Source organism: Hippocampus comes, unplaced genomic scaffold (genome assembly GCF_001891065.2).
Source record: "Hippocampus comes isolate QL1 unplaced genomic scaffold, H_comes_QL1_v1.1 scaffold245, whole genome shotgun sequence".
NCBI lineage: Eukaryota > Metazoa > Chordata > Actinopteri > Syngnathiformes > Syngnathidae > Hippocampus > Hippocampus comes.
In genome coordinates, this window is record NW_017805834.1 from 812932 (window position 1) to 839654 (window position 26723).

The 26723-nt window shown below is 43.7% G+C and overlaps 1 protein-coding gene across 1 annotated transcript in view; it reads left to right on the forward strand.

Annotated features, from left to right (window-relative positions):
- lama5 (laminin, alpha 5) overlaps positions 1-26723 on the forward strand; it is a 128753-nt gene that overhangs the window by 82683 nt on the left and 19347 nt on the right. The window contains exons 25-45 of the mRNA XM_019887747.1: positions 605-708; positions 799-952; positions 2121-2284; positions 2352-2460; positions 3386-3483; positions 3558-3771; positions 4579-4705; positions 6306-6445; positions 7444-7559; positions 8972-9183; positions 12859-13060; positions 13733-13877; positions 13969-14109; positions 14202-14471; positions 16916-16999; positions 17086-17316; positions 17454-17567; positions 23688-23818; positions 23887-23967; positions 25667-25881; positions 25970-26070. Of these exons, the coding sequence (XP_019743306.1) occupies positions 605-708; positions 799-952; positions 2121-2284; positions 2352-2460; positions 3386-3483; positions 3558-3771; positions 4579-4705; positions 6306-6445; positions 7444-7559; positions 8972-9183; positions 12859-13060; positions 13733-13877; positions 13969-14109; positions 14202-14471; positions 16916-16999; positions 17086-17316; positions 17454-17567; positions 23688-23818; positions 23887-23967; positions 25667-25881; positions 25970-26070 (3153 nt within the window). The remainder of the gene's footprint in view (positions 1-604; positions 709-798; positions 953-2120; positions 2285-2351; positions 2461-3385; positions 3484-3557; positions 3772-4578; positions 4706-6305; positions 6446-7443; positions 7560-8971; positions 9184-12858; positions 13061-13732; positions 13878-13968; positions 14110-14201; positions 14472-16915; positions 17000-17085; positions 17317-17453; positions 17568-23687; positions 23819-23886; positions 23968-25666; positions 25882-25969; positions 26071-26723) is intronic.

The window sequence follows — 26723 nt, forward strand, 5'->3', positions numbered from 1 at the left end:
GGTGTAAAAAAATGCAATCTATAATTGTGACGATGAGAGAGAGAGAGAGAGAGAGAGAGAGAGAGAGAGACAGAGACAGAGAGAGAGAGAGACAGTGAGATGTTCAATTTTTATGTTACAATGTCAATGTTTGTGTTAAAATTGGTAAAAATAAAACATACAAAATGTTTGTAGTTTGTTGTTACCTCTTATCACACATGTATCCAGTTTGTGGTGTAAAATTGTTGAAAAAATGCTTTTAAAAAAGTTGTTTTCTAGACTTGGAACGGTGATTCTAATGGGAAACATGGTTTCGGTTTTCGAACAATTCGGTTTTCGAACAGCCTTCTGGAACGGATTATGGTCGAAAACCGAGGTTTGACTGTACTGAGAATGCCTGAGGGTTTTATTTTCATCACATTCACTTATGTAGCTGTTTTTTCAATCACGTGCGAATGCAAATAAAGAGACCATAGACTCAATTTAGAGCATTTAATTACTTTTTAGGCACATATCATAGAGTCGTGTGTGTGTGTGTGTGTGTGTGTGTGTGTGTGTGTGTATGTGTGTGTGTGTGTGTGTGTGTGTAAAAATAATGGCATAATAAACTTCTTATTCTCCGCAGGATTTTTTGGTCCTTCTGCCCAGCGCCTACTATGAGGCTCCCATCCTGCAAATGCATATCACAGAACCATGCATGTTTGGCTCTCCAACAGACACCAGCCACAAGTAATAATGTTGTTGTTGTTGTTGTTTTGGGGGTGCAGAGGGGGGTGGGGGGGGGCGACAAAATGTTTAGTCTGGTTTGTGTCCCAGCAGTTGCCTACAATACACGTACTTGTCTCTGGACGCCTTCCACTCCGTGTCTGGCATCGATGCCATTTGTCGCCATGACAACCATCTGCCACGCCTCTGCCCCACCAAAAAGGTTACTCTTCGCCATCCTGACATGGCCGTCTGCAGCGGCTACGACGTAAGAGCACAAATGCCTGTGTTTGTCTCGGTTCTGCATTTACACCATACAACTTATAAATGAAGACATACAGAACATTAAATTTGTAGAGAGCATTATAAGCAATGTACAGTTAGATCAAAAAAAAATAGAATATTGTGACAAAGTGATTTTTTTTTTTAATTTATTTCGGATTGTGAAACGCATGTCGAATCAATGCACTTAACATTGAAATATTTCAAGCCTGGCTCTTGTAATTTTGCTTATTATGGCTTTCAGACAATGAAAACCTCAAATTCAGTCTCCCCAGACATTTTGAATATCGTGAAAAAGATGACTGGAAACTGGAAACTTGTGGTGTCACAACCGAATCAGCTAATTAATTTCAAACACCTGCAAAAGATTCCTGGTGTTTGGTTTGGAATGTGTTTGTTTATTTATTTGTGGGCGGCCCAGTAGTCGACTGGTTAGCACGTTGGCTTCACAGTGCAGACGTGCAGGGTTTGATTCCAGCCATTCTGTGTGGAGTTTGCATGTTCTCCCCATGCCTACGTGGGTCTCTCTGGGTACTCCGGTTTCCTCCCACATTCCAAAAACATGCGTGGCACCTTGATGGAACACACTAAATCAGGGGTGTCAAACTCATTCCACATCGTGGGCCACATACGGCCTCGGTAGATGTCAAGTGGTCCGGACCATTAAAATTATACCATTCTTTTTTTTTTTTCAATCTTTGTAATTATTTTTATTGTTTATTTTCCTTTATTACCAGTTCCCGCAGGGTCTTAAAAAGTCTTAAAAGCATTGAATGGATTCATTGATCGCTGCGACACGCAAACGATCACCGCTGCGCATACAGTACCTCCTGTACTCAAAAGACCCAGATACCTTGTTGACAGAGCATGCGCAAAACACAAATGAATGTTCCATTCAAAGGTGGTATCCCGATTGCGTTTATATGACATTGATTTGGGCTAGAAAAGGGGTAACACAGGGGTCTTCTTCGGGTTTTTAAAAACTTGACTATGAGCAAAAATGGCTTTTTTGCATATTTACTTGGCCTTTCAAACCACAATATCGCCAGTATTGTTATTTTGTAATGGTTATTGACTGCATGTAAATAGATATATTGAAAGCCGGCACGATATGTTGTTTGTCAATCAGACATTTTTCCAAACTGTGTCAGCAGATCAGCGTGGAGATGCGAGCCAAAGTGAAGACCGGGGGCATCTACGTACTGGTGGTGGAATACGCGAACATGGAGGAGTCGCCACAAACGCTCGCTGTCACCTTCAACTTGCCAGGAGCCCAAACACGACAACACAGTGTTACTCTTTTACGCTGTGCCTTTAGGTACACCTGCAGGCACTGGTAGTCATAATGTTTAAAGTCGCCTTTATCAATGTTTATGTTTGTACAGCTTCCTGTGTCGAGTGGTCTCTGTCGATGAACACAAGCGAGTGGCACTCTTCTCTCTGCCAGGTGACACGGAGCTCCAGCTGTCTGCCGAGAGCGCAACCTTTTTCCTGGTATGAATTCCAATGCTGTCACATGACAGTTTGTGTCCTGCAAAAACATTTGCACAACCTAACATGCATGTTTTTGGAATGTGGGAGAAAACCTGAGTACCCGGAGAAAACCCACGCAGACGTGGGAAGAACATGCTCCACACAAGGGAGCCAGATCCAGATACGAACCCGTGACCTCTGTACTGTGAGGCAGACATGCATACACACACACACACACACACACACACACACACACACACACACACACACACACACACACAGTATATCCCATCCATTTTCAGATCCGCTTATCCTCACATGGGTCGCCGGGAATCCTGGAGCCTATCCCAGCTCGACGAGGTACACCTTGAACTGGTTGCCAGCCAATCGCAGGCACGCATAGACAAACAACCATCCACACTCACACCTGGGGACAATTTAGAGTGCTCCATTAACCTGCCACGCATGTTTTTGGAACGTGGGAGGAAACCGAAGTTCCCGGACAAAACCCACGCATGGGGAGTAGGTGCAATCTCCACACAGGAATCGAACCCTGCACCTCTGCATTGTGCGGCTGGCATGCTTACCAGTTGCACACCGTGCCGCTATTAATAGTAACATCATTGATTAATCTATTATACAGTAGTATCATGATTTACCATTTTTTTTCCTTCAACTACAGTCATAATATATATTTTTAATGTAATTAATTTTTTTTCTTGAGTGTTATCAATTTTTCACATAGATTCTTACAATGTGTCACTGTTTGGTAACGTTACCACACCATCCCTAATTTGTCCTACTGTTAACATGCAAACATATGGACCATTTCTGATTTATACTGCAAGTATGTGTTTGCACCTCAAGGCGTGGTAGTGACTCAAAATTGGCGCCTCCTAGATGCAGATGAAAGTGCTAATTGAACGTTGTTGCCCTGGTATTGCAGCACAAAATCTATCTGGTTCCTCAAGCGCACTTCTCCATGGAGTATGTGGATCCTAAAGTCCTTTGCATCAGCACTCATGGACACTTCTCCCACGACAGGTACAATAGTCCTCATCGTCATCATTTAATGAGGTTGTAACCCCCACTCACCCCGGGCTTTATTGTCCATGCAGCTCCTCCTGCGTTCCCTCGCGCTTCCGAATGCCGTCCAACTCGCTGGTCCTGAAGGAGGGTCAGAGCGCCAACATGCAGGAGCCCATCTTGGACTCCCACAACACCGCTACCCCTCTGCCTGGCCCCCAGAGGGAGCCATCAGCCCGGTCAGCAGCAGAGCTACCGCCTCAGGCAGCTGACAATGGTGACCTCGTCAGACTAGACTCGCTGCAGGTAACTATATAGGCCCACAGCACTAGAGATAAGATTGGTCCTAAAAAATCGAGCCCGACCCGAACCGGCCCGAGGGTATTTAAGCCCGACCCAGCCCGAGTCCGATCACTTAGCTTGATTTGCAGGCCCGAGCCCGAAGCAAACCCGACATTTCATATTTTATTTGTGAGGACTCGGGAGGAGGAGGGGTGATTTCTGATAACAAAGCCTGTCTTTTGGAATGAAATCTGAGTTAAACAAGACTGTATAAACATTTACATATTTTATATTTCTGTTTCTCAAGAGGTTACATTAACCGACAATTTTCTATCATTGACGGATTTTCTTTAAGAGTGGACGGGGAAAATTTAAGGCCGTCTGTCATTTTGACGGGTTGAAAATTGGGCCGTAAACCACCGCAGCAGTACGTCCTTAAGAATCTAGTGCGGCACTATATGAGAGAGAAGCAGAGAGACAAAAAAGAATAATGATGGGTGGATCATAGACAGACACAGGAAGGAGTTCTTTGAATTGTCATTGCAAGAGTTTAGTACAGTACGTGTTGTGATGAGGCGACTTCTGTTTTTTTGTGAACCATTGTCTCTCGTGGCCAAAACTATTGACGGCCTCGAAAAAAAAAAAAAAAAGTCAGCGAGAGAGAAGCCCGACCCGACCCGAACCCAAACCAATGATTGACATTTTAAGGCCCGACCTGACCCGAATTTCGGGTCGGGCTCGGGCTCGGGCGGCCCGATCTTACCTCTACACAGCACTGATGCAGCAGCTCTGTGCCTGCCTTGTTTACACTTTGCACTTCCTCCTACCCAGAATGCAGCAGTGTACTCTACGCATGTCCACACACTGGGACGCTATGTCTTCATCCTCCACTATCACCAACCTCTGCACCCCACTTACCCCATCCAGGTCTACATCAATGCCGGGCGTATCTGGAAAGGTAAGACACGATAGAGAATACAACATATGCATCCATGTACAGACATGGATGTATAGTTCTTGTTTACATACGTACAGTGGTGCTGATTGGTCTTGCTGCATTTTCTTCACTTTACAGTAGGATGTATAGGACCTGATTTGCGAAGATTCTTTTGGTGGGTGAATCCTGTTTGACCTACTACCATTATGGCCTGTAGGGTGTGTTTTATTCATTCATTCATTCATCTTCCGAACCGCTTGATCCTCACTAGGGTCGCGGGGGGTGCTGGAGCCTATCCCAGCTGTCTTCGGGCAGTAGGCGGGGGACACCCTGAATCAGTTGCCAGCCAATCGCAGGGCACACAGAGACGAACAACCATCCACGTTCACATCCACACCTAGGGACAATTTAGAGTGCTCAATCAGCCTGCCATGCATGTTTTGTTTTGGAATGTGGGAGGAAACCGGAGCACCCGGAGAAAACCCACGCAGGCCCGGGGAGAACATGCAAACTCCACACAGGGAGGCCGGAGCTGGAATTGAACCCGGTACCTCCGCACTGTGAAGTCGACGTGCTAACCAATGGACTACCGGGCCGCCGGGTGTGTTTTACTGAGGCCCAAAAAGTAGCTGTTAAATTGCGTGTTCCGTCTAACAGATTGCGTTGGTGGGTATGTACTCTCCCAGTGATAATTTTACAGTTTAACCCCAGTGAGTCCCAGGGACTCGCTGATCAGAAAAGTATGAGTCCCATTATACATTTAGAGTCCCAAATTTCAAATTCTGAATTGGTCTACTTATTCAATTGCAGATGATAATAACACAAACAACAACAATATACATTGATAATAGGTTTATTTCTTATAAACAAATGCTGCAAAAATTTAATTAATTCAGGCATACAAGATTTGCCGAGAAATAGGTTCTTATTTCATCCCAAGGTTCAGTCTTTTAAGTTCATAAATTCTCCTCTCTTTACTCTGCTTCCAATGATGCAAGGCTTTCTCAAAGTCAACTTATTATTGCAAAAAACTATCCAACTTTAGCTGCTTCCTCTGTGATATCTCCGCAATAAACTTTCGCAACACTTGTTTTAATGTTACACAACTTGGCAATCGTCTGCTCTCCGCGAGGATGAATGCCGATGTTGTCAATCTCGTCTCGCGAGAACGGTAATCTCGTCACGTGAGATGACTTAACGCAAGATCAAAACAACAATGGCGGCGATTGTCGAACTGTGACACTGCGTTGTTGGAAAAAAAGTATGTACCGGAGTTTTGCTGTTTTCAAATAAATTATTCGGTAGCACCTGTCATAGCTTTTCCACGAACCAGACCCCGCTTTTATCCTCAATGTGCCAGTACCCTAATGTGGCCAGGAACGCGATGGCCCTTTATTCTTGTATTATTTTGTCATTTTTTGTGAACTTTTCTTTTGATGGCGGCGCGGACACCCTCAGCGGCTCCTCTTGTTTTATGTTGAGAGGGAAGAAATTTCATCTGTGCTGTATGTTAGACATACGTACAGCACATTTGACAATAAAGTTGTATTCAATTCAATTATGGCTAAAGTTATGATTGTTTTTGTTGATGTTTCTACTTTCTACTGTGATTTTGCATCAGGCCATGCCAATGCCTCCTTCTGCCCACACGCATATGGCTGTCGAAATGTCCTGGTGTCAGAAAACCAGATCGTCCTTGACGTGAGTGACCACAAGCTCTTCCTCACTGTGCAGGTTCCTGTGGATAAAACACTGTGGCTGGTAAGTTGCATTGGTAACACTGGACCCACACAAAGCAACACAACTCAAGAAGCCTACTGAACGTGTATGTTGTCGCAGAATAGAGGGGCGGGTCACTCATCAGATTGTCAACAATTAATGACTCGGGAGAAATTCCTGCATTACTCTCGCCTCTTGGGTCACAAATTTTGGTTTGTTTCGAGGGTAAATGACGAAAAACCTTGTTAAATACAAAGTATGAAGGGGGGCTACAATAAAATCAATTGGGATTTCTTTTACTAAAATAGAGGTCAGTACTTTGACCCAAACACACACACACACGCACGCACGCACGCATGCACGCACACACACACACACACACGCACACACACACACACACACACACACACACACACACACACACACACACACACACAGCAAGGATATTAATTTTCACAATATATCTACACTGTTATGTCATAAACATGACCGGGAAAATATTTAACATCATCGCCGAGCAGATTCATCGATGCAAAGTTTGCAGAAAAGTAAAGAATCTGCAAGCGTCCATGCATATAATTCACATTTCAAGGAGATTATGATGGATACATCTGCAAAGAAAGCTTGTAGCTGCAGTTTCCTTGCAGTCAGTTTGGGTCCAGCAATGCCAAGTTGGATGGAATTGCCACTCCCCCCTGTGTGGATGCCTTTGGTTTGGGAGATTTGGGAGATGTTCTCCCACTTCAAAGCTGTAAAGATGCAACAGTATCGGGTGAAGGGTAGTTTGAATACCCAACAAATTGTCTGTAGAAGTTCCCCAGGGGACGAAGTACGTCTCCTTATCACAAGTTTGTTTCTTTCTCAGGATCTAGCAGTCTCTCGCCAACGCACAGTGCAGGGATTCCCTGCTGATTCACTTGTTTTCGAGTTGGACTGGAGCAGACATTGTGTGGCGGCCCGGGCTGTGCGGGTCTTGGCAATGAGGAGCCATGGTTCACTTGCGGCATATGCATAACAAATTATTTTCCGTGTCTTTCCAGGACTACGTGCTAGTGGTGCCTGAGTCGAGCTACAGCTCCAGCTATCTGACTGAGGAGCCTCTGGACAAATCCTATGACTTCATTAGCAGCTGCGGCCTGAACAGCTTCTACATCAAGTGAGTAGCTGAGTGCTACTGCATGCAAGCCTGTCAACATTGTCCACAGCTAGACTCAAGCTGAAATTATTCACATTGCATCTAACGATTCCTCTACGGATTGCCAGCAAGAGCCTCCATTACAAGCTATGTTCAGAAATTGTACGAAGTCGAGAAGGCTAAGGTACACCAAGCAGGAGAAGACACTGTTTCAGGAGAGAAATAAGAGACAAGGTTGATGAGCCTCTGGTGAATAAAGAGCAGGTAGCCTGTTGAGTACGATGTATGCCACTGACACGATTGTTACTTGTTTGGAACTGTTTTGTGTGGAAGGTTACCGTGTTCCGTGTCCATATAAATAAAGGGGGTGGAGCTTCTCTGTGTTCGTCTGACAGTGACGGTGCGCTGAGGCACGTCGAGAGTTCAGCGGTGCAGTGGTCGCGACCACACTGAAAATAAAACGTCTCCAGTGTTGTGCCTCGAACCAAGTGTAGTCATCCGAAATGATGTCTCCACAAAACCATGGAGAGACTTCCGCGCCAACAGAATCAACTGCTGTGTTCAAAGCAAACTTGAGAAAAACGAAGTATGCAACCATGGCTCATGAGATTTGAGGAAGACTACTCAAGAATCATGTTGACCACAGGAATGAAGTTGCCCTACAGGACCACATGGGTAGCCTGTGGGCCTGTTTTAAAAATAACTAGATTGTTGTGCAGGGGCATTGCCAGAATTTTTTTTCTGTGAGGTGGCCAGAGTGACATGACAACTGGCTATGTAACCTCACAATTTGGAGATTGTGAGTTTTGCCTTGGCTATACAGCGCGCAACATACCTTCCACAATCAGGGTTTCTTAAAGTAAAATGCCCACATACACAGAACCTTGCCCAACGCACTCAAAAGACAAACACTGAGATAAGTTAGTAGTTTGGAAAAAAACAGAATTTGTTTAGCACATCCTGTTACAAAGTTAGGACCCTATTTTGTGACATCCACTGCTCTTGTTCTCAATATGTAATTACATTACTTTCAAAGTGTGTTTAAAGGCCTGGAAAAATCAAGTGCTATTGCTATTAAATATGCCTCGGCAGTATTGTTCCATGTGTCCACTTATCTTAGCCTTAGGTTATATCAATATATTGCAGATTTCATTTATTGCAATGTAATAAATGACTGTATCATTTGATTTTAAATATTAAAATTCGATTAACAATAATAAGAGCAAAAATGTTATTTCAGAAAGGTGTACTGTATCACGTTCGTAACAAACTCTTAGCATTAGCAAGTACCCATGAACTAGCTCTCAGTTTCAACAAAGTCTTTGAGCCCTGGTATACATAACACAACAGAATGTAACAGAAGGCAACATTTCACAAATGTATGAAGTGAGATCGATCTTAGCAGTGACTGCTGCTTTTATCCCTCCCCGCAGTCCATCCAGCGCTTCGTCCTTCTGTCTCCGCGCCGCCACGTCGCTGTCGGCCTTTGTCAACAATGGCGCGCTGCCATGCGCTTGTCATGAGGTCGGCGCCGAGAGCGATGCCTGTGAACCATTTGGCGGCCAGTGCCGCTGCAAGCCAAACGTGATTGGTCGAGACTGCTCCACGTGCGCCACGGGGTACTGGGGCTTCCCCGACTGCAGGCGTGAGTATCCCGACAAATCATTCAACACCTCAATGTTGGCCACATTTGAATGAGTAGTGCCACAATTCGTCAAAGAATTTTTCAACTGCAAAAAGGAGTTGGACTTTTTTTTTGTCCAGCAAAACAATAAGACAAAATGTTCTTGCTACATTACAATTTATGATCAAAGCAAGTGGAATTTAAAACAAAATCTAAAATATCTACATCTAAAAAAAGTACAGTGGGCGGTGACTAAACAAGGAGACTATCATGTTGTTGAGTGATCACATGGGAACTGTAAATCATTGCTGAAGTTGCTGTCCTTGGACAATGTAAGCTGGTTGTTAATACTTCATAAAGACTGCCTTACTGGATGCTGCTGTTTTGGTTAGCAAGTTCAAAGGGCTTCAGCAGTGAAGGCTTCAATGTCCTCATGGACTTGACAATATACAAACCCCAATCCCAATGGAATTGGGATATTCTGTAAAACGCAAATAAAAAAAGAATACAATCATTTACAAATCCTTTTCAACCTGTCACCAATTGACTACATCCAACCCACAAGACATTCATGTTAAAAGGGTACATTTTGCAAGCATTCTCTCATTTTATATTTGATGCCGGCAACACGTTCCAAAAAAGCGAGGACAGGGGGAAAAAAAAAACTGGAATAGTACAGGAATGCACAAATAACACTTGTTTGGGGAAAACCCCACAGGTGGACAAATGAATTGGAAACGGCTCTGTGTCATGATTGGGCATAAAAGGAGCATCCTCAAGAGGCTCTGTTGGTCACAAGCAAGCATGGGGCGAGGTTGGACACTATATACAAGTGTGTGACTAAATAGTCAAACAATTTAAGAACATTTTTGTCTCAGTGTACACTTGTATGTATTTATGTAAAAATAAGGCCAGCACTAAAATTTACCAACCTGTGGTTCAGCACAAAAATATGTAGATTTTTCAAAATGTGTTCAATAATTTAAAAGATTTTTAAATATATAATTTTTGTTGTTTGGGGAGGGGGGTATGTTCATGATGGTTCTGAAAGATCTGCTGTCAAAGCCATCGATCCTCTTGACCAGAGTCTTGTTTAAAGGCCAGGATTCTGCACCATACAAGAAAATGGGAAGAACTGCTGTACTCGAGATGCGCATCTTGGTCTTTTGGGACACTGAATGGTGGCACCAGAGGGGCCGCCATAGCGTCTGCATAGGTGCAGCCGCGAGGCCACGTCTGCGGTCAATCTCTGGCTTGAGATCGCCGTTGGTTGTCATGGTGTAGCCTAGGTAGATAACGGAATCGACGAATTGAACTTCGTCTGAGCCAGAAAACGGGGGAAGGGTGGGGTCCGTCACCAATATACATAAGTTTTGTTTTCTGCCAGCTTACTTGGAAGCCCAGCTTTGCTGCTTCTGTTTGGTACATGGAGAGAGCACTGCTGAGGTGTTGGAGGGAGTTGCTGAACAGGGTGGTGTCGTCAGCATATTCAAGGTTGGTCAGGTGGAGGTTCCCAAATGACACGCCTGAGACTTGCTCCCGGACTCGTTGTAGAGTCGCTGGAACAACGTGGTTATTTTTAGTGGAACTCTGAGGTACTTCAGGATGTTCCAAAGGGAGAGGTTGTCAACTGTGTCAAAGTCAGCTTTAAGATCTATCAAAACTATACAGATGAAATAGTCCTGGAAAGTATTTTAAAGAAGATCGGGAACCCTGAATATAGGTATGTATTATTATTAGAGCTGTCAAACGATTAAAATATTTAATCTAATTAAAAATGCAACTGTCATAATTAACTCAAATTCACTAAAAATTAATCGTGATTACTCACGCATTTTTTATCGTTTCTGAATTTCCTTTTATATTTTTTTGTCCTATTTTTCCCCATTTTAATGCTCTCATCAACATGGAATCATGAATCAGTTTTCTATGTGCAAAATGCAAATATTTACTGAAATAACAATTTCGATTTTCAATTTTACATGAACATTTTTCACTTGGAGCAGTTATTCACACATAATCTCTCACACAATATTACTGTCCATCAACAACAGTGAAAAAAATATTTTGTCACACAACAGCTGCTTGAACAGCTCTTTTTATGGAATCAAAACAGAGCAATATAACATAATAAAGTGCACATCTAAGGTAAACTAGTACTCAGCCTATAGTGGATTTAAGCCATGGTTGCATTCTTCTTTTTTCTCAAGTTTGCTTTGAACACAGCAGTCAGGCTATGTTGATTCTGTTGGTCCTTCTTGCTCGGAAGTCTCTCTACGGTTTTGTGTAGACATCATTTCGGATGACTACACTTGGTTCGATGACAACACTGGAGACATTTTATTTTCAGTGTTCGCTAGGTCGCTACCACTGCACCGCTGAACTCTCGAGGTGCCTCAGCGCAACGTCGCTGTCAGACGAACACAGAGAAGCTCCACCCGCTTTATTTATATGGTTTGAAATTATCCATAGCTGTCTGTCTGAGACGAGGAGGCGGAGTACTCACGTCAGCTGTGTGCTTGGCCATTCAGTGGTATTTCAGACTCGACGTGCTATGATGATAGCTCAGTTTACGACTGCAAAACATACAGGTAACTTTGGTCTTGTCAGTGGAACAATCTGGCAACTTTTTAAAAGTAAACTTTCCATTCATAAACTCTTTAAGTATCCGTTTTCGGTGTCTCGCGCTGCCGTGGTTGGCAAAACAAACGTGCGTGGACATGTGCAGCGTGCTTGTTGTTTTGTTTCTGGTTTATTTATAGAGCAACGTAACATCCGCTGTGACGTCTGCTGCGTTAATCTCGCGAGAAAAAAAATTAATCCCGTTAAAATTCATTTAAATTAATGCCATAAAAATGCGCTAAACTGACAGCTCTAATTATTATATGTATTTTTTCCAATGCATTTCAGTGGCTGTCAATTGTATTTGGATTTTCGCTATTTCCAGGCCAATCCCCACGATCCTCACCGCCCATGATTAGCATGGGTCGACTGGTCATATTTTACACGTGTCATGATATGCTATTTTACACAGCATTTTTTTTTTTGTAGACGAGGTGTGCATTGTCGCCCACATAGCCATGCCGCCCTGTGCGAGCGTACATGCCAACTACCACCGCTGTTGGTGTGCATTGTACGTATCATACAGCTTCAGTTCACAGATGAGTTATTGGATGTAACTTTGTGATGATGAATATAAAGCTTCATTTTGCACTGCTGCACTCGTTTTTCACCGACAGCCCCGGGTCACGCCGTAATGACTAACGGCCATGTAAATAGCCCAAGATAGTGAGTCTAACCGCTAATAGAATCCACAATTAGCTAATTTTCTCTCTGACCTGCAAAGTCATATAGTGACTGTGTCACCTTGTTGGCCAGCGAACATTGCAATCCAGCGCATTATCTTTCAACGGCGATGGGCAAATTGGAAGTCCTCTGTAAATGGGCTGGATCCAAGACAAGACGACTCAGACACATGAATAACCATAAGTTGACTTCAAGCTTAAGGCGTCAATGCGGAGTTGTAAAATCATTGAAATGGTTCAAATCAGTTATTGCACATTTTGATTGTGGTTGTTACACTTCCAATTTGGTGGTTTGAATGAATATTTCCTCATTTATGTGCACATATTGACAAGAAACTGCTCCCTACTCTGAGCCCGTCAACTGATTGGTTACGGTGTCATTTGTTCTCAGAGTGTAACTGTGGCACCAGGCTGTGCGAACCTATGTCAGGGGAATGCATCTGCCCGCCACGGACCCTGCTGCCTGAGTGCACCCAGTGCGAGCCGCAGACGTTTGGCTGCCATCCGCTGGTTGGCTGTGAGGTGTGCAACTGCTCCCAGCCCGGAAGTGTGGCGCCTGATGTCAGCTGCGACAACCTCAGTGGACAGTGCAGGTAAGACGGAAACTCCTTCTATATGCTCTTTTTTTTTCTTCATGTCAGCAAAACCAAAAAAATTGAAGCACCAATTTGTAGCTTCAGGGGTGCTAGTGATGCTACTACTGAGTAGTCATGCCCACACAAGAGCATGAAGAAGAGCCCCTGTTTATTTGTTAAGTTAAGCAAGCTAGTTTGTAATACAAGACTGTTTTTAATTCAAATTTACAGTGTATTCAATATCATACAATATCAAGGGTACTGAATCAATCACAAGTGGACTGTTCTGGTTGGCTTAGAAATTGTTTTGCCTCTCACCTGAGCAGGCTTTTACAACTTGTTAGTAAAACACGAGCCTGAGCTGGGGGGGAATCCGCCTCTGCGCTTTCTACCTGTTTTTGAAAGGTTCAGAAAATGCTTGATCACGGTTACCCCAGCAGGTCATTTGTATTTGAGGTGAAAAATTAATCAAATCTAATATCTGTTTCTGTCTCTTACGCAAACTTTATTTTCTTGATTTTTCCATGTTTTAAGATTAGATAAGATAACCTTTATTTGTCCCACACTGGGGAAATTTGCAGTCTACAGCAGCAAGATTGGGGGGCGGGGGGGGGATATAAAGTGTTTCATTGCACTTTGATTACTTTTCATTGCTTTTATTCATTTTTATTGTTGTGTAACGCATCCCAGATGCAAGAACAACGTGGTGGGTCGCCAATGTGACCGCTGCGCATCTGGTTTCCATGGGTATCCAAATTGCCAACCATGTGACTGCAATGATGCAGGAACTGAGGAAGAAGTATGCAACTCTTTCACAGGACAATGTCTGTGCAAGGTGAGCATGAAACCAAAACACATTCTCCTCCTCCCAAACCTTTTTCATGAATTGATCGCTGACCTAAGCTCACACACCCTGCTACCATTAGGAGAACGTCCAGGGTTCTCGCTGTGACCAGTGCAGAGTTGGCACATTCCACTTGGACCCAACCAACCCCAAAGGTTGCACCAGCTGCTTCTGCTTCCGTGCCACGGATCGCTGCAGGAGTTCAGACAAGAGACACAGCGAGGTAGACCAAAATAGCCTCGAACACACCTTCGAACATCCTCCCCTTTGGTGGGATTATCCACGAGTTGCTCCTTGCTCCTCTTATTCCGACAGATCATGAACATGGAAGGCTGGGTGCTACTCAGTGCCGACAAACAGGAAGTACCAGTCAACGTGTATCCGGCTCAGGACTTAGTGGAGGCTGACCTTAGCGACATTCCTGATGTGTACCAGGACCTTCACTGGTATGCGCCCAAGACCTACCTGGGGGACAAGGTGTCATCTTACGGCGGTTACCTGAGATATCGTCTTCACACGCAGACCATGAGAGGAGATGTTTGGTCTCCTCCTGTTGAACCTCCAAGACCTGACATCATCCTCAAGGTATATATAGGCACGCACGCACACACACACACACACACACACACACACACACACACACACACACACACACACACACACACACACACACACTCTCAAATCAACTCAACTCAACTTTATATACAGTGTATAGGCCAAGCAGTTTCTCAACAGCTGCAGCTGTACTAAAGCGCTGTACAGCAATTACATATTAAATATTTAAACAAAAGTGTGAATGTAATTGAGACCCAAACTACACACGTCTTATACTACTTTATCAACGAAACGTAAGGACAGTAATCCACATGGGATGTAAACAGCATGTGGCCCAACATGCTGGCCCTGTTGGAGTTAAGTGATGGGCGGAGGCGGTTGATATTAAGGAGATGCAAGTAGGTAGACCAGATAATGTTTCTTAGATGAAACCCAAATTGGAGGGTCTCAGTACTCAAGTACAGAAGGATCATTGAAGATGACTTTAATAGGAAGGATCGGACAATCCAGACAAGCATAAATCTCGCAGGCGTGTTTTACGTCCATCCACTCGATGAACAGGATGAGTGTTACGAGCAGAGATAAAGAGATGAGTGGGATGCCAACACGCTATCAGCAGTCAAAGCTCACAGGACTGGTAAACCGATCGGATGACAGTCGAGAACAATGTAAGAGCCCCACAATACCCCGATTAAAGCAACACTTGATGGGGCTAAATAGTGACACTCATAGACATAGGTCTGATGTAAAAATGATGTCAGAACTAAAATTCACCCCCCTGAATAACCCAGTCATTTTTTTTTTCGGGTTACATTCAGCACTTCTTATTGACCGCCATTTTTGATGTGCATGCCCTGTGTTTATTGTGTCCTGGCTTGCTTTGTGACATTCTCTTGTCATCTGGTGTCTGAATATGGTGACCAATAGTGGCCAATTCAACCGATGAAAATCTAAAAGTGATCAGCGCAATATTTGGGATTTTATGGTAAATGGATCTTCACTTGTGCAGCGCTTCTCTACCTTAGCTACTCAAAGCCCTTTAACACTGATTTCTGATAACACAGCATCGGGTGCAACTTGGGGGCTCAGTACCTTGCTCAAGGACTCTTGATCACAATGGCCAGGGATTTAACCCTCTAGGTTGGGAGACAGACATTCTACCACTTTTCCGTGCCACCCCATTTTATTGACAGGAAACGTGAGCTCCTATGAGGAAACGCCATGATCACTGACACAAAATTGAAAATATTGTGCCCGTTGTTTTTATATTTTTCCAGGTTGAAGACGGCAAGAGTAGGAAAGGGCATATAAAGTTTGGTGGTAATTAATGGTGGCAGCCATTAGCAAAATTATGTTAGACTAGTAAGATTATTTCATACGCTAACCTTGGCTGTATCAGCGGCCAAACACTAATTGTTGCCCTGACAGCTGCACTGGTGTTAGCCTTTGAGATGCGGGGGGGCTAATGGCTGCCGGTCTGTGGTGTCTAACAAAACTATGGCGTCAGAAAATGTCAAATCTGTCATCAGGGAAACTGCATGTAAACTGCTCATTTCCTCATTTGTGAGCCATGGAGATTTTCAGAGCTGGAAGTGGGCATGCGTAGAGATGTCCACATAAATTCTGGTGCTGATTGATTGACGTTTTTGGAAATTATTAGGTGCTTATGTGCCCCAATTTTGAATGGACAAAGTGTGTCTGGTTTGTCCACTGACTCCCACTAAGACATGGGAAAACGGAGGGGGTCGTTTCAAAGGACAATGTCTGTGCTGGGTGAGCATGAAACCAAAACAAATTCTTTCCATCCAAAATGTTTTTCTTTATTTGCTGGCAGTACTTCATAAAATGAAGTGATCGCTTGAACTGATCTTACACAAGAGTTATTTCCCGATTTCTCCAAATCAAAGTGATACATTTGAAAACGCAAGCTAATATCATTTGCCTGTTCCCAAAATACATAAAGAGGTGTTTTGAGTGAAAAATGGACCATCCCGGCCGACAGTAAAAGATCCGCTTCCAAATTCAGAAATTATCTTGAAATTGATACAACAATCCATGAGAAGTGGCAGCTAATTGCACCAGCATTCACTCTACCTCCGGGGTCAAAAATGACAATACTTGAAAAGATTTGAATTCAGTGTCGTGTAAATCAATATGAAGAGTAATTAGTTGAAGTTACAAATTACTTTCTCATAAAGTTAATAAGTTCCTGGATTACATATAAATGTAATTCGTTACTAGGGAAAGTAATTATTGTGAGGAAAAACCTTAAACCAAATATGTCAAAGAATTTGGATGAAAAAAAAAATATATGTATTTTCATTTGCTCAGTGGCAGGCCACTGTCTACAGCTCTTTCAGCGATAGTGACCACTCATTGCGCGCGCACGTGTGTGTGTGTGTGTGTGTGTGTGTGTGTGTGTGTGTGTGTGTGTGTGTGTGTGTGTGTGTGTGTGTGTGTGTGTGTGTGTGTAGGGCAACCAGATGACATTGGTGTTCTTGGAGCGTGAATATTCTTCTCCCGCAGAGCCGCATTTGGGAATTGTGCACATGGTCGAGGTAAAGTGGGCCCGGCGGTGCTCAAAGCACTTTTGAAAGTCCAAAGTAGAAATGTTGAAACGTATGCCGCCTGCTGCCTCCCACAGGGAAGTTTTCGGCATGCTCAGACTGGCAACTCCGTCTCCAGAGAGGAGCTCATGATGGTTCTGGTGGCTTTGGAGTCCCTGCAGATACGAGCCCTTCATTCCCAGTCGGCCCACTCGGTGTCGCTCCGCGGCGCCGTGCTGGAGGGTGCCGAGAGTTTGCCGGCTGGTCGCCACGCTAACAATGTGGAGCTCTGCATGTGTCCTGCCAACTACCTGGGAGACTCCTGCCAGGTGAGGAGGTGGCAACATGTCTTCAAGATATGGCCTTCCTTTTATTGACACTCTTAATTCCTTTATTTAAGATAAGAAAACCTTTAGTAGTCTCACAATGGAGAAATTCCCACTTTTGTTGGCATTTGTTGGCACAGAAATGTGCTCCAGGTTTCTACAGGGATGCCATCGGCCTCTTCCTGGGAAAATGTGTGCCCTGCAATTGTCACGGACATTCGGATCAGTGTTTGGACGGATCGGGAATATGCCTGGTGAGTTCCATGCAGATCATAGGCATCTTAAAATGGCTGTTGATTATTACTCTAAAAGTCATTTGAATGAAGGGCTTTTGTTAGGGGCCGCAACATACATGAAGAATTTGGCCAGAGTGTGTATCCTGTTGAATGTGTTTGCATTTTAGGGGTCCCCGCACCCACCCAGTAGCAGCCCTGGAAAGTAGAGAAAATGTCTTCTTTATCATCCATAGACAGCCCTTTGGTTTTTATCGCATTACGACGCATTGTGCATCGCATTTATTATTGTCAATTACCATTGAAATAATTGAAATTCACATTACTTTAAATCAGTGGTTCTTAACTTTGTTAGAGGTACCAAGCCCAACCAGTTCATATACACATTCACCAAACCCTTTAGTGAAAAATTGCTTGAGTGAAAAATGATTACTGCAATGCCCTTTACTTTGGAGTCAGCCAGTCCTCCATTAAGCGTCTCCAGCCGGTCCAGAATGCCGCTGCTCGCCTCTTGACTGGTACTCGTAAGAGGGAGCACATAACTCCTACTCTGGCATCCCTTCACTGGCTCCCCATACATTTTAGAGTTATTTTCAAGATTCTCTTATTTGTTTTCAAATCTCTAAATGACCTCGCGCCACCTTACCTCTCTGAGCTCATCCGCCCCTACACACCTGCCCGGCGCCTCAGGTCTGCGGACCAGACATGATTAGAAGTACCAAGAACTAAACGGAGGCTCAGAGGGGATCGAGCCTTTTCTGTTGCTGGTCCCTCTCTCTGGAATGACCTCCCACTGAACATTCGGCAAGCCTCCTCGCTGCCCATCTTCAAAACCCGCCTCAAAACTCACTTGTATTCTTTGGTATTTTACTCAGCATGACTTAGGTTTGTTCTTGGTTTTGCTGTTCGGTGCTTTCTACCGTCTTTATTACCGATTTGCTTTACTGTTTGTTGGATATGTTGAATTGCTCCATGTACAGCACTTTGTATGCAGCGATGGCTGTTTGAAAGTGCTCTATAAATACAGTTGAGTTGAGAAAAATAAAATATGATTTTTTTTTTTTACAAATTCAAGACATTAGTCAAAAGTCAATACGATTAACATGGCATAAGTCTCGTTTTTTTAAATTGTATGACGAACTATCACGAGAGTCACACGCTGACTACTGAGCGAACTAAATTTCCCGCAGCACTGATTAGACAAGCAATGTAATGTGATAATCTGCAGCCAGCGATTGCCAGGAAGGCGTGTCATAACTAATTGACATCTTGAGTCGGGTGTGCCTTAACCTCCATGGCAGAGGCTCCGTGGAACCCCTGAGGGTTCGATAGAACCCAGGTTAAGAACCACTGCTTTAAATATAACTTGGTATCAGGCCGAAATGACAGGACTCTGAAAACAAAAACAAACAGGCTAAGGAATAGTACTACCGTAATTTCTGGACTATAGACCGCACCTGATTATAAGCCGCACCACTACATTTTTGAAGGAAAAAATATTTTGTACACACATAAACCGCACCTGTGTATAAGCCGCAGGTGCCCATATTGTAACATGAGATATTTACAAAGAAAGACGGTACACAGGCGGCCATTAGAAAAGTCTTTCTATAAGCCGCTTCATGAAATAAGCCGCAGAGTTGAAAGCGTGTGACAAAAGTCGCGGCTTATAGTCCGGAAATTACGGTAATTAATTTAAAATTAATTCATAGGATTAGTCACAAATGCTTTCTTGACATTAAACTCGGGACGGATTATATAAATGTAGTGTTTATTGGGTTTATTGAATGATTTTATTGTTTTTTTTTTTTTTGTTTGTTTGGTTGGTTGGTTGGTTTCTACCAATTTTATTTATTGCGCACTATAAGAAGAACTTTCATTTCTATTGTTTTATTACATGGACAGTAAAGATTCAATTCCAGTAAAGATTCATTCAATTCCAAAATCAGAGTGCGAGATTACATCAGATGAGATAATTGATGAGTGATTAAAAACGTTCATCACACAACAACCAAGATTCTACTTCAGGGTTATCTTCCACACCGCTGTCCATTGCAGGGTGTCACCGTGTAGTCATTGATCGGCCTCTGGGTTATCCTGCTTGTCTCGCTACATCCTTAGATGAAAGTTGCAGCATCTAGTTTGATTCCCAGCTCTCTCTCTCTCGCTCTCGCTCTCGCTCTCGCTCTCGCTCTCTCTCTCTCTCTCTCTCTCTCTCTCTCTCTCTCTCTGTTGGGAATTTGTACACATTTTATGTTTTTGGTCATCAGGCATGCATGGAATGAAACAGCAGCTGCAGGTAGTCAGAACAACTGATGAACACCCAATGACACCATGCTAGAACCAATCATCTTAAACCATTTGCCAAACCATCCTTTTGTGAATTATTAAGGTCAATGGAATGACAGTTTAAACCTCACACAACTCGTTCCTCTTAAATGGGACGTCAAGTCACACGTGTTTTTTCTTACATGTGGCCACACTAGTCTAAACACGGTACTCTGATTAATATTGCACTTTGGGGGATGATGTTAAGGTGACATGGTAGAGCACCAGTGCCACGTGTTGAGGCTATAGTGCATGTTACAGGCGTCCCTGGTTTGAATCCTGTGCCAAGTGACTCTTTCCTGCATGCCATTCCCTTAATCCCACTTGTTGTTTCTTCTGAATCTAAAAAAATAATGCTTGAAATATTGCGTTTGCCAAAGTTGAATTCAGCTATAAATTCCAGCTTGCTCAGGTGTGGTCATTTTGCCACTCCCTGCACTAGTTTGGGTTGGCGAGTTGTTATAGATATGTTGATTTGCATCACGCGCAGGTGCAGTGCTTTGCCTACAAACCAATAATGTGTCGGAATGATATCTTCATTCATCCAACCACTATCAAAATGACGAGCTGTCCAAGCGTGGTTTATCCGCATTGGTGTTTTGAACAATGGCAAAGTGGAACAAAACAATCCAAAATGAAATCGTAACAAAGCTTGTTGTGTGTGTCTGAGGAGTAGAAAGTGTGGATTTTTACATAAAAATATAAGGAGTTGATATATAAAGTAGGGTGAAAAATAACTACTCCACTGAAGTTTCTACTTAATTCATGACCTTACCTCATTTGTTTATGTTTACTGTTATGTGACACCTTTGGTTAGAATGCTTTTTAGGTGCTGTAATAGTTTCACTCATTTCTATATTGCATCACATTCATTTTGAGCCACACACTGGGGGGGTATAACTTGGTTTTGGAGCTCGAATTGATTAATTACATTTCCATTTATTTCACTGGCAAGCATTACCTCAATTGAAGAATGTTTCAGGTTACAAATGGGATCACTGAACCAATTAAGTTCATAACTTCATATTCCACTGCACAAAGACAGCAGCTACAGCTTACTGTACCCCAGAACAGCAATGGAATCAATGGAATCTTTTTGGTCAAATCCTCCATCTGATTTAATAACACTTTAAGTTGTATACACAGATGCCACTGCGGTGACATCAAGGCAGTGTTGCAATGGAGAAGGTGCCAGTTGGGTAGCCAAGATAGGGGGCCACCAATTGGGTCAAGAGCCATGACCACATCCAATTGTTTGGCAGAATTTGTCTCACGTTCATATTCTCACACAAGTAACAGAGGTCCGCGCTAGGTGTCATTTGGTTTAGAAACGTGTGTATTCACCAATTTGTCTGATAATCAAGACATCCGTGCTTGATTTTGTGAGGATTCTGCGAACAAATTTAGAACCTCCTCAGACCATGCGTACGCACAAATAACGATCGGCCTCTGAAAATAAAAACACATCTTTTACCCAAGATGCTAATTGTATTGAAACTACAGTCATTTATACAAAGACTAATAATAATTTGAACAGTAATAATCTAAAATGAGAATATGCTAATGAGTTGACTTAGTGTCCTAAATAACTGAAAGACACTTCCCATCTCTTATAACCTCTTACCGGTCAAGTGCGTATAAGTGCTTCCTGTAAAATTGATTCCGCCGCTGTGCATCCGCAGTTGTCAGTCAATGACTGATCATGCACCCAGAAAAGCCAGCGAACCGCTCACATTTCCTGTTGAATCAAATCTTTAAAGGTTTTGTATTGATACACATACATGCTCCAAAACAGTATTTCCTGACATAGGTTTAAGCTTTCGTTTTTACATTTTTTTAATCGATCTATTTATTTATTTATGCATTTATTTTGTGAAGACAAAATCTCTTTCCGAGCTGACAGTTGCGGCTTTCACTTCAGCCTCCGTCCGAGCTGTCACTTCTTCCTTATGACTGTTACGGTCGACAAAGGTAATGGTGGCGGAGGATCCAAAAGCGAAGGAGATGGGGAAAGGAAGGGTGCAGGGTCAAGTGGTCCGGGGAGGAAAATGTGGAGCCAGGCTGGGCAGGGAGACAGGCACTGGAACGAGACAAACAAGACCAATTGAGTATGCACAAAAATGGCAAGCATGTGCACGAGCAATGGCCTAGATACCACTCAAATGCGAGAATCATCTGGCACCCGCTTACAGAGCAGCAGAGCTCTTAAACGCTGGAGGTGATTGCTGATCAGCTGCAGGTGTCGGAGCACCCTCCGGCCCAGCCTGGTAATGAAAGGGAAACAGACACAGAAGGTCCCTGGAAGTGGACTCAGCAAAATAAAAGCACAGAAGGAAGAGGGTCTGTGATGATACACTACAGTGACACGTCTAAAAACATCTGACCGAGTCGGGAAACCTTCAAACTTAGCTGTGCTCCAACCCCTGGCCGCCATTAATAACAAGTCCCAAGTGTCTGGGAAAATGTTAGCCTCCCTGTTCGTCCCTGTTGATAGTATCACCTCCAGGCCTCTTTATTTCCATTGCTTATTTGATCCATCCATCCATTTTCCAATCTGCTTTATCCTCACAAGGGTCACGGGGGGTGCCCGAGCCTATCCCAGCTGCCTTCGGGCAGTAGGCGGGGGACACCCTGAACCGGTTGCCAGCCCATCGCAGGGCGCACACAGACGAACAACCATCTCCACTCACACTCACTCCTAGGGACAATTGAGAGTGTTCAATCAGCCTGCCGTGCACGTTTTTGAAATGTGGGAGGAAACCGGAGTACCCGGAGAAAACCCACGCAGGCCCGGGGAGAACATGCAAACTCCACACATGAAGGCCGGAGCCGGGATGGAACCCACGACCTCTGCACTGTGAGGTCAACGCGCTAACCACTGGAACACCGGGCCGCCACTTACTTGATCCATGTCTTTCAATTAATTGGTTTTTGATGTGATGCCTTTCCCCTTCTCCCAGTCCATAATGTGATTATTTCTTGTGCATTCGTCTGTTCTGGCCGATTTCTTGTTCTCCTTTGTCTTTTTGTTTCCTAAGGTAGCGTTCCTGTCATTTCTTTTTTGCACTCTGTTTGATGTTCTATTTTGCGGGTGCTGACTGTTCATCCAGAGAAGTGCCTTCTTTGCTTTATTCATGATATTTTCTGTTGGTTGGGATGGGAATCTTGATGGTGAGACTTGCTGGGGTTGTTTCTTCATGTTACCATCTAAGATTGAATCTCAGATGGGTTTTATTTTTGGGGGGAGGGGGGGCGTGCAAGCTTCATTTCTAGTCTTACCCAGCGGCAGAGGACAACAGTATCACGTCCGTATTTTCCATGTGTTAGCGCTATGATGGTCATCCCTCTCTTCTTATTCGTTAAAATAGGTTTCTTTTATTCAGACAGTGGTCTTTTTTTAGTGACGAGAAAATCTCTTACCAAGCTGACAGCTCCTACCCCTTGCCGTCATTGAAGCAGAGAGTCCCAGGTATGTGGGAGCATGTAAATTCATAAGATGGATCAAGGAAGCAATCGAAATAAGGAGGTGTGGAGGTGACACCATGATCAGGGACTAGGGGGCTGTAAAAAAAAAAACAACCCAAGGGTATATATTCTTGATTATCTACACAATATTAGTAGCCATCCCTTCCACAAGTTCCTTCACTTCCATCAACGTTGTCCACTTCGCCTCCAACACACAGGATTCAAATGATCAGGATCGTTTTTGGGCTTCTGCGAAGCTTGTTGATGAGCTCACTTTATATGCTTTTGTTTTCTTGTGTTGTGGTCTCATCTGTTGTGTTCTATTGTGTATGTTTATGTGTCTGTCAGAATTGTCAACACAACACAGCTGGCGACCATTGTGAGAAATGCCAGGGTGGTTTTGTCGGCAACATCAGTGTGGTTGGGCAAGTGCAGTCATGTTCCAGTTGTCCATGTCCACTTACAGTGCCATCCAACAAGTCAGTAGTCCAGAAAACCTCTCTTAGCGTAGCGTTAGCACTAACTGAATAACTTTATGTTTGTGCAGTTTTGCTCAAGGTTGCGTGGAGAAGAACGAGCATATGCAGTGCTTGTGCATGCCCGGTTATGCCGGGCCACACTGTGAAAGGTAAGCCAACAAAACAACAATCCAAAAAGTACATCAACAGCACAGTGGTAAGAGAAAAACAAGAATATTGCTCACATTCGAACTAGTGTCATCATTTTTTTTTAACTCACTAGTTTGCTTGTACCAGCGTCTACACTTTCACATTAAATAAAAGCACCAGATATTTCATTTTACCTTGATGGTCACTGTTGGGACCATTCAGTCTGTGGGTGTGATGTCGACCCCATTACATACTTTGCCTAGATCTGATCAAAAGTAGTGATGTTGTTATGTAATGCATGTTTTCAACACATTTACATGTTACTGAAAATCAAGTTATGCTTGTTTGTTTGTTCACAAATCATTTCACATTCAGAGCATACGCCTAGTTTTCCCCCTCCCATAGCATGGGAAGGATTGTTAAACATGGGCAAAAATGAAGAAGAAAACTTTGTTGATGTTGATTCTTCGGGAAAGTGCATGTATATGCAAGTAAACAAGTTATTAAAATAGATATTTGTCATCTTGTTCTCTGATTGGTGATCATCCCCAAAAAGAGCCCTCCTAGATAACAAAGATTCTCACGCTATCTTGAAGGGAGAGCCCGAACACATACTAGAGGAAACTTCGGGATCTTGTTCATTCAGGTCATGACCCACAGCTCGTGATCATAGGGGAGGGTTGTTACCTAGATCGGCTGCAAAATTGAGAGCTTTGATTTTCTGCTCAGCTCCTTATTCACCATTCTTCCCTCGCTTGTGAACAAGACACCAAGATACTTGAACTCCTCCACTTGGGGTAGGATCTTATCCCCAACCTGGAAAGGGAACCGCACCCTTTTGTGACTGATTTGGAGGTGCTGATTTTCATTCCAACTGCTTCATAGTTGCCTGTTAACCGGTCTGGTGAGAATTGCAGTTTGCAGCTTGTTGAAGCCAAAAGTACCACATGAGATGCAAAAAAGTCGATATGCAATACTGAGGCCTCCAAACCGGATGCCCTCAGCGCCATAAAGGTTATGAACAGAAGTGGTGACAAAGGGCAGCCTTGGCAGCATTCAAATCTGACCACAAACAAATACAATTTATTGCCGGCAATGTGGACCAAAACCGTCTGACACTGGTCATACAGGGACCAAAAAGCCTGTATCAGGGAGTTCAGTATGCCATACATCAGAGGTACCCCCCACAGAACTCCTATCACTTGACTACATTTTTATCACTCCTGCAACATTTTGTACTGGGCGTAAAGCGATTAGACATGCCTGGAGAGTAAGTCAAAGGGTGATTTTATAGGAAAGTGGTGTTGTTACTGACTCTGATTACCCATAGTTATTATTATATATTATTAGTAGTAGTGGTGTCCCCTGCCTATTGCCCGAAGACAGTTGGGATAGCCTCCAGCACCCTCTGCCACCCTTGCGAGGATAAAGCGGATCGGAAAATGGATGGATGGATGGGCGGATTATTATTATTAGTAGTAGTAGAAGTAATAGTGGTAGAAGTAGCTCACCCCAGATTTGTCATTAGTGTAGCCACATAAGATTAATCCATCAGTCCATCCATCGATCTATCCATATTTTGAACTGCTTACACTAAGGTCTTGGGCATGCTGGAGCCTATCCCGGTTGTCTCAAAAAACACAAAAGTCAGCTGCCTGGTGGCTAGCTGCATTTAGCATGCCCAACAGAACTCTGTCTTTAACAGCAGCCTCTTGACAGGTGCGCCCCTGGTTATTATGGTAACCCTATGGTGCTGGGCAGCACATGCCAGCCCTGCAATTGCAACGGCAATACAGACCCCAACATGCTGTTCACGGACTGCCACCCACTGACGGGCGAGTGTCTGAGCTGCATGCACAACACAACCGGGCCTCGTTGCAACGAATGCGCTCCTGGTTACTATGGTGATGCCATCTCTGCCAAAAACTGCACCCGTAAGTCTGAGTGATTATGATAGGTCGATGAAGGAGTTATTTCGTCAGCAAGCCTCTAAAATCTGTTGGTATCGTTGATGTCGTACAGAATGCAGTTGCTCACCATGTGGTACCGAGTCATGTGACCCGCACACTGGGCAGTGCCGCTGCAAACCCGGGGTGATTGGATCTCACTGCCACCAATGTCAGGTTTGTTGACAACAAGTTACATACACGACTGACCACAGAGGGAAAAAATGGTTTATTTAAGTGCTTGAGAGTTGAATTTAAGTCAATTTTTGATAATGGCCCCGCTCAAAAATTTAGAAAATCTGGTCAGTGTACAATTCTGTCCATCCATTTTCTGAACTACTCCTCCTGACAAAATTAACAATGAAATGTGTAAAGATAATCAACACAGTTTATTTATTCACACTGTTCGGAGTACGCCGGCATGGTGGACTGTTTAGCATGTGCACCTCATAGTGTAGAGGGCATGGGTTCAATTCCAGGCCCCGGCAATCCTGTGAGTAATTGGCATGTTCTCCCAGTGCCTGAGTGGTTTTCTCCGGGGACTCCGGTTTACTCCCAAAAACATGCACGGCAGGTTCATTGAACACTCTGTCCCTAGGTGTGAGTGTGAGCGCAGATTGTTGTTCATCTATCCCTGCAATTGGCTGGCAACCCGTTGAGGGTGTACACCGCCTACTGCCTGAAGACAGCTGGGATAGGCTCCAGCATTATCACGACCCTCATGAGGATAAGCGGATTAGAAAATGGATGGATGGATATTGACACGATATATGTGTGTGTGTGTGTGTGTGTGTGTGTGTGTGTGTGTGTGTGTGTGTGTGTGTGTGTGT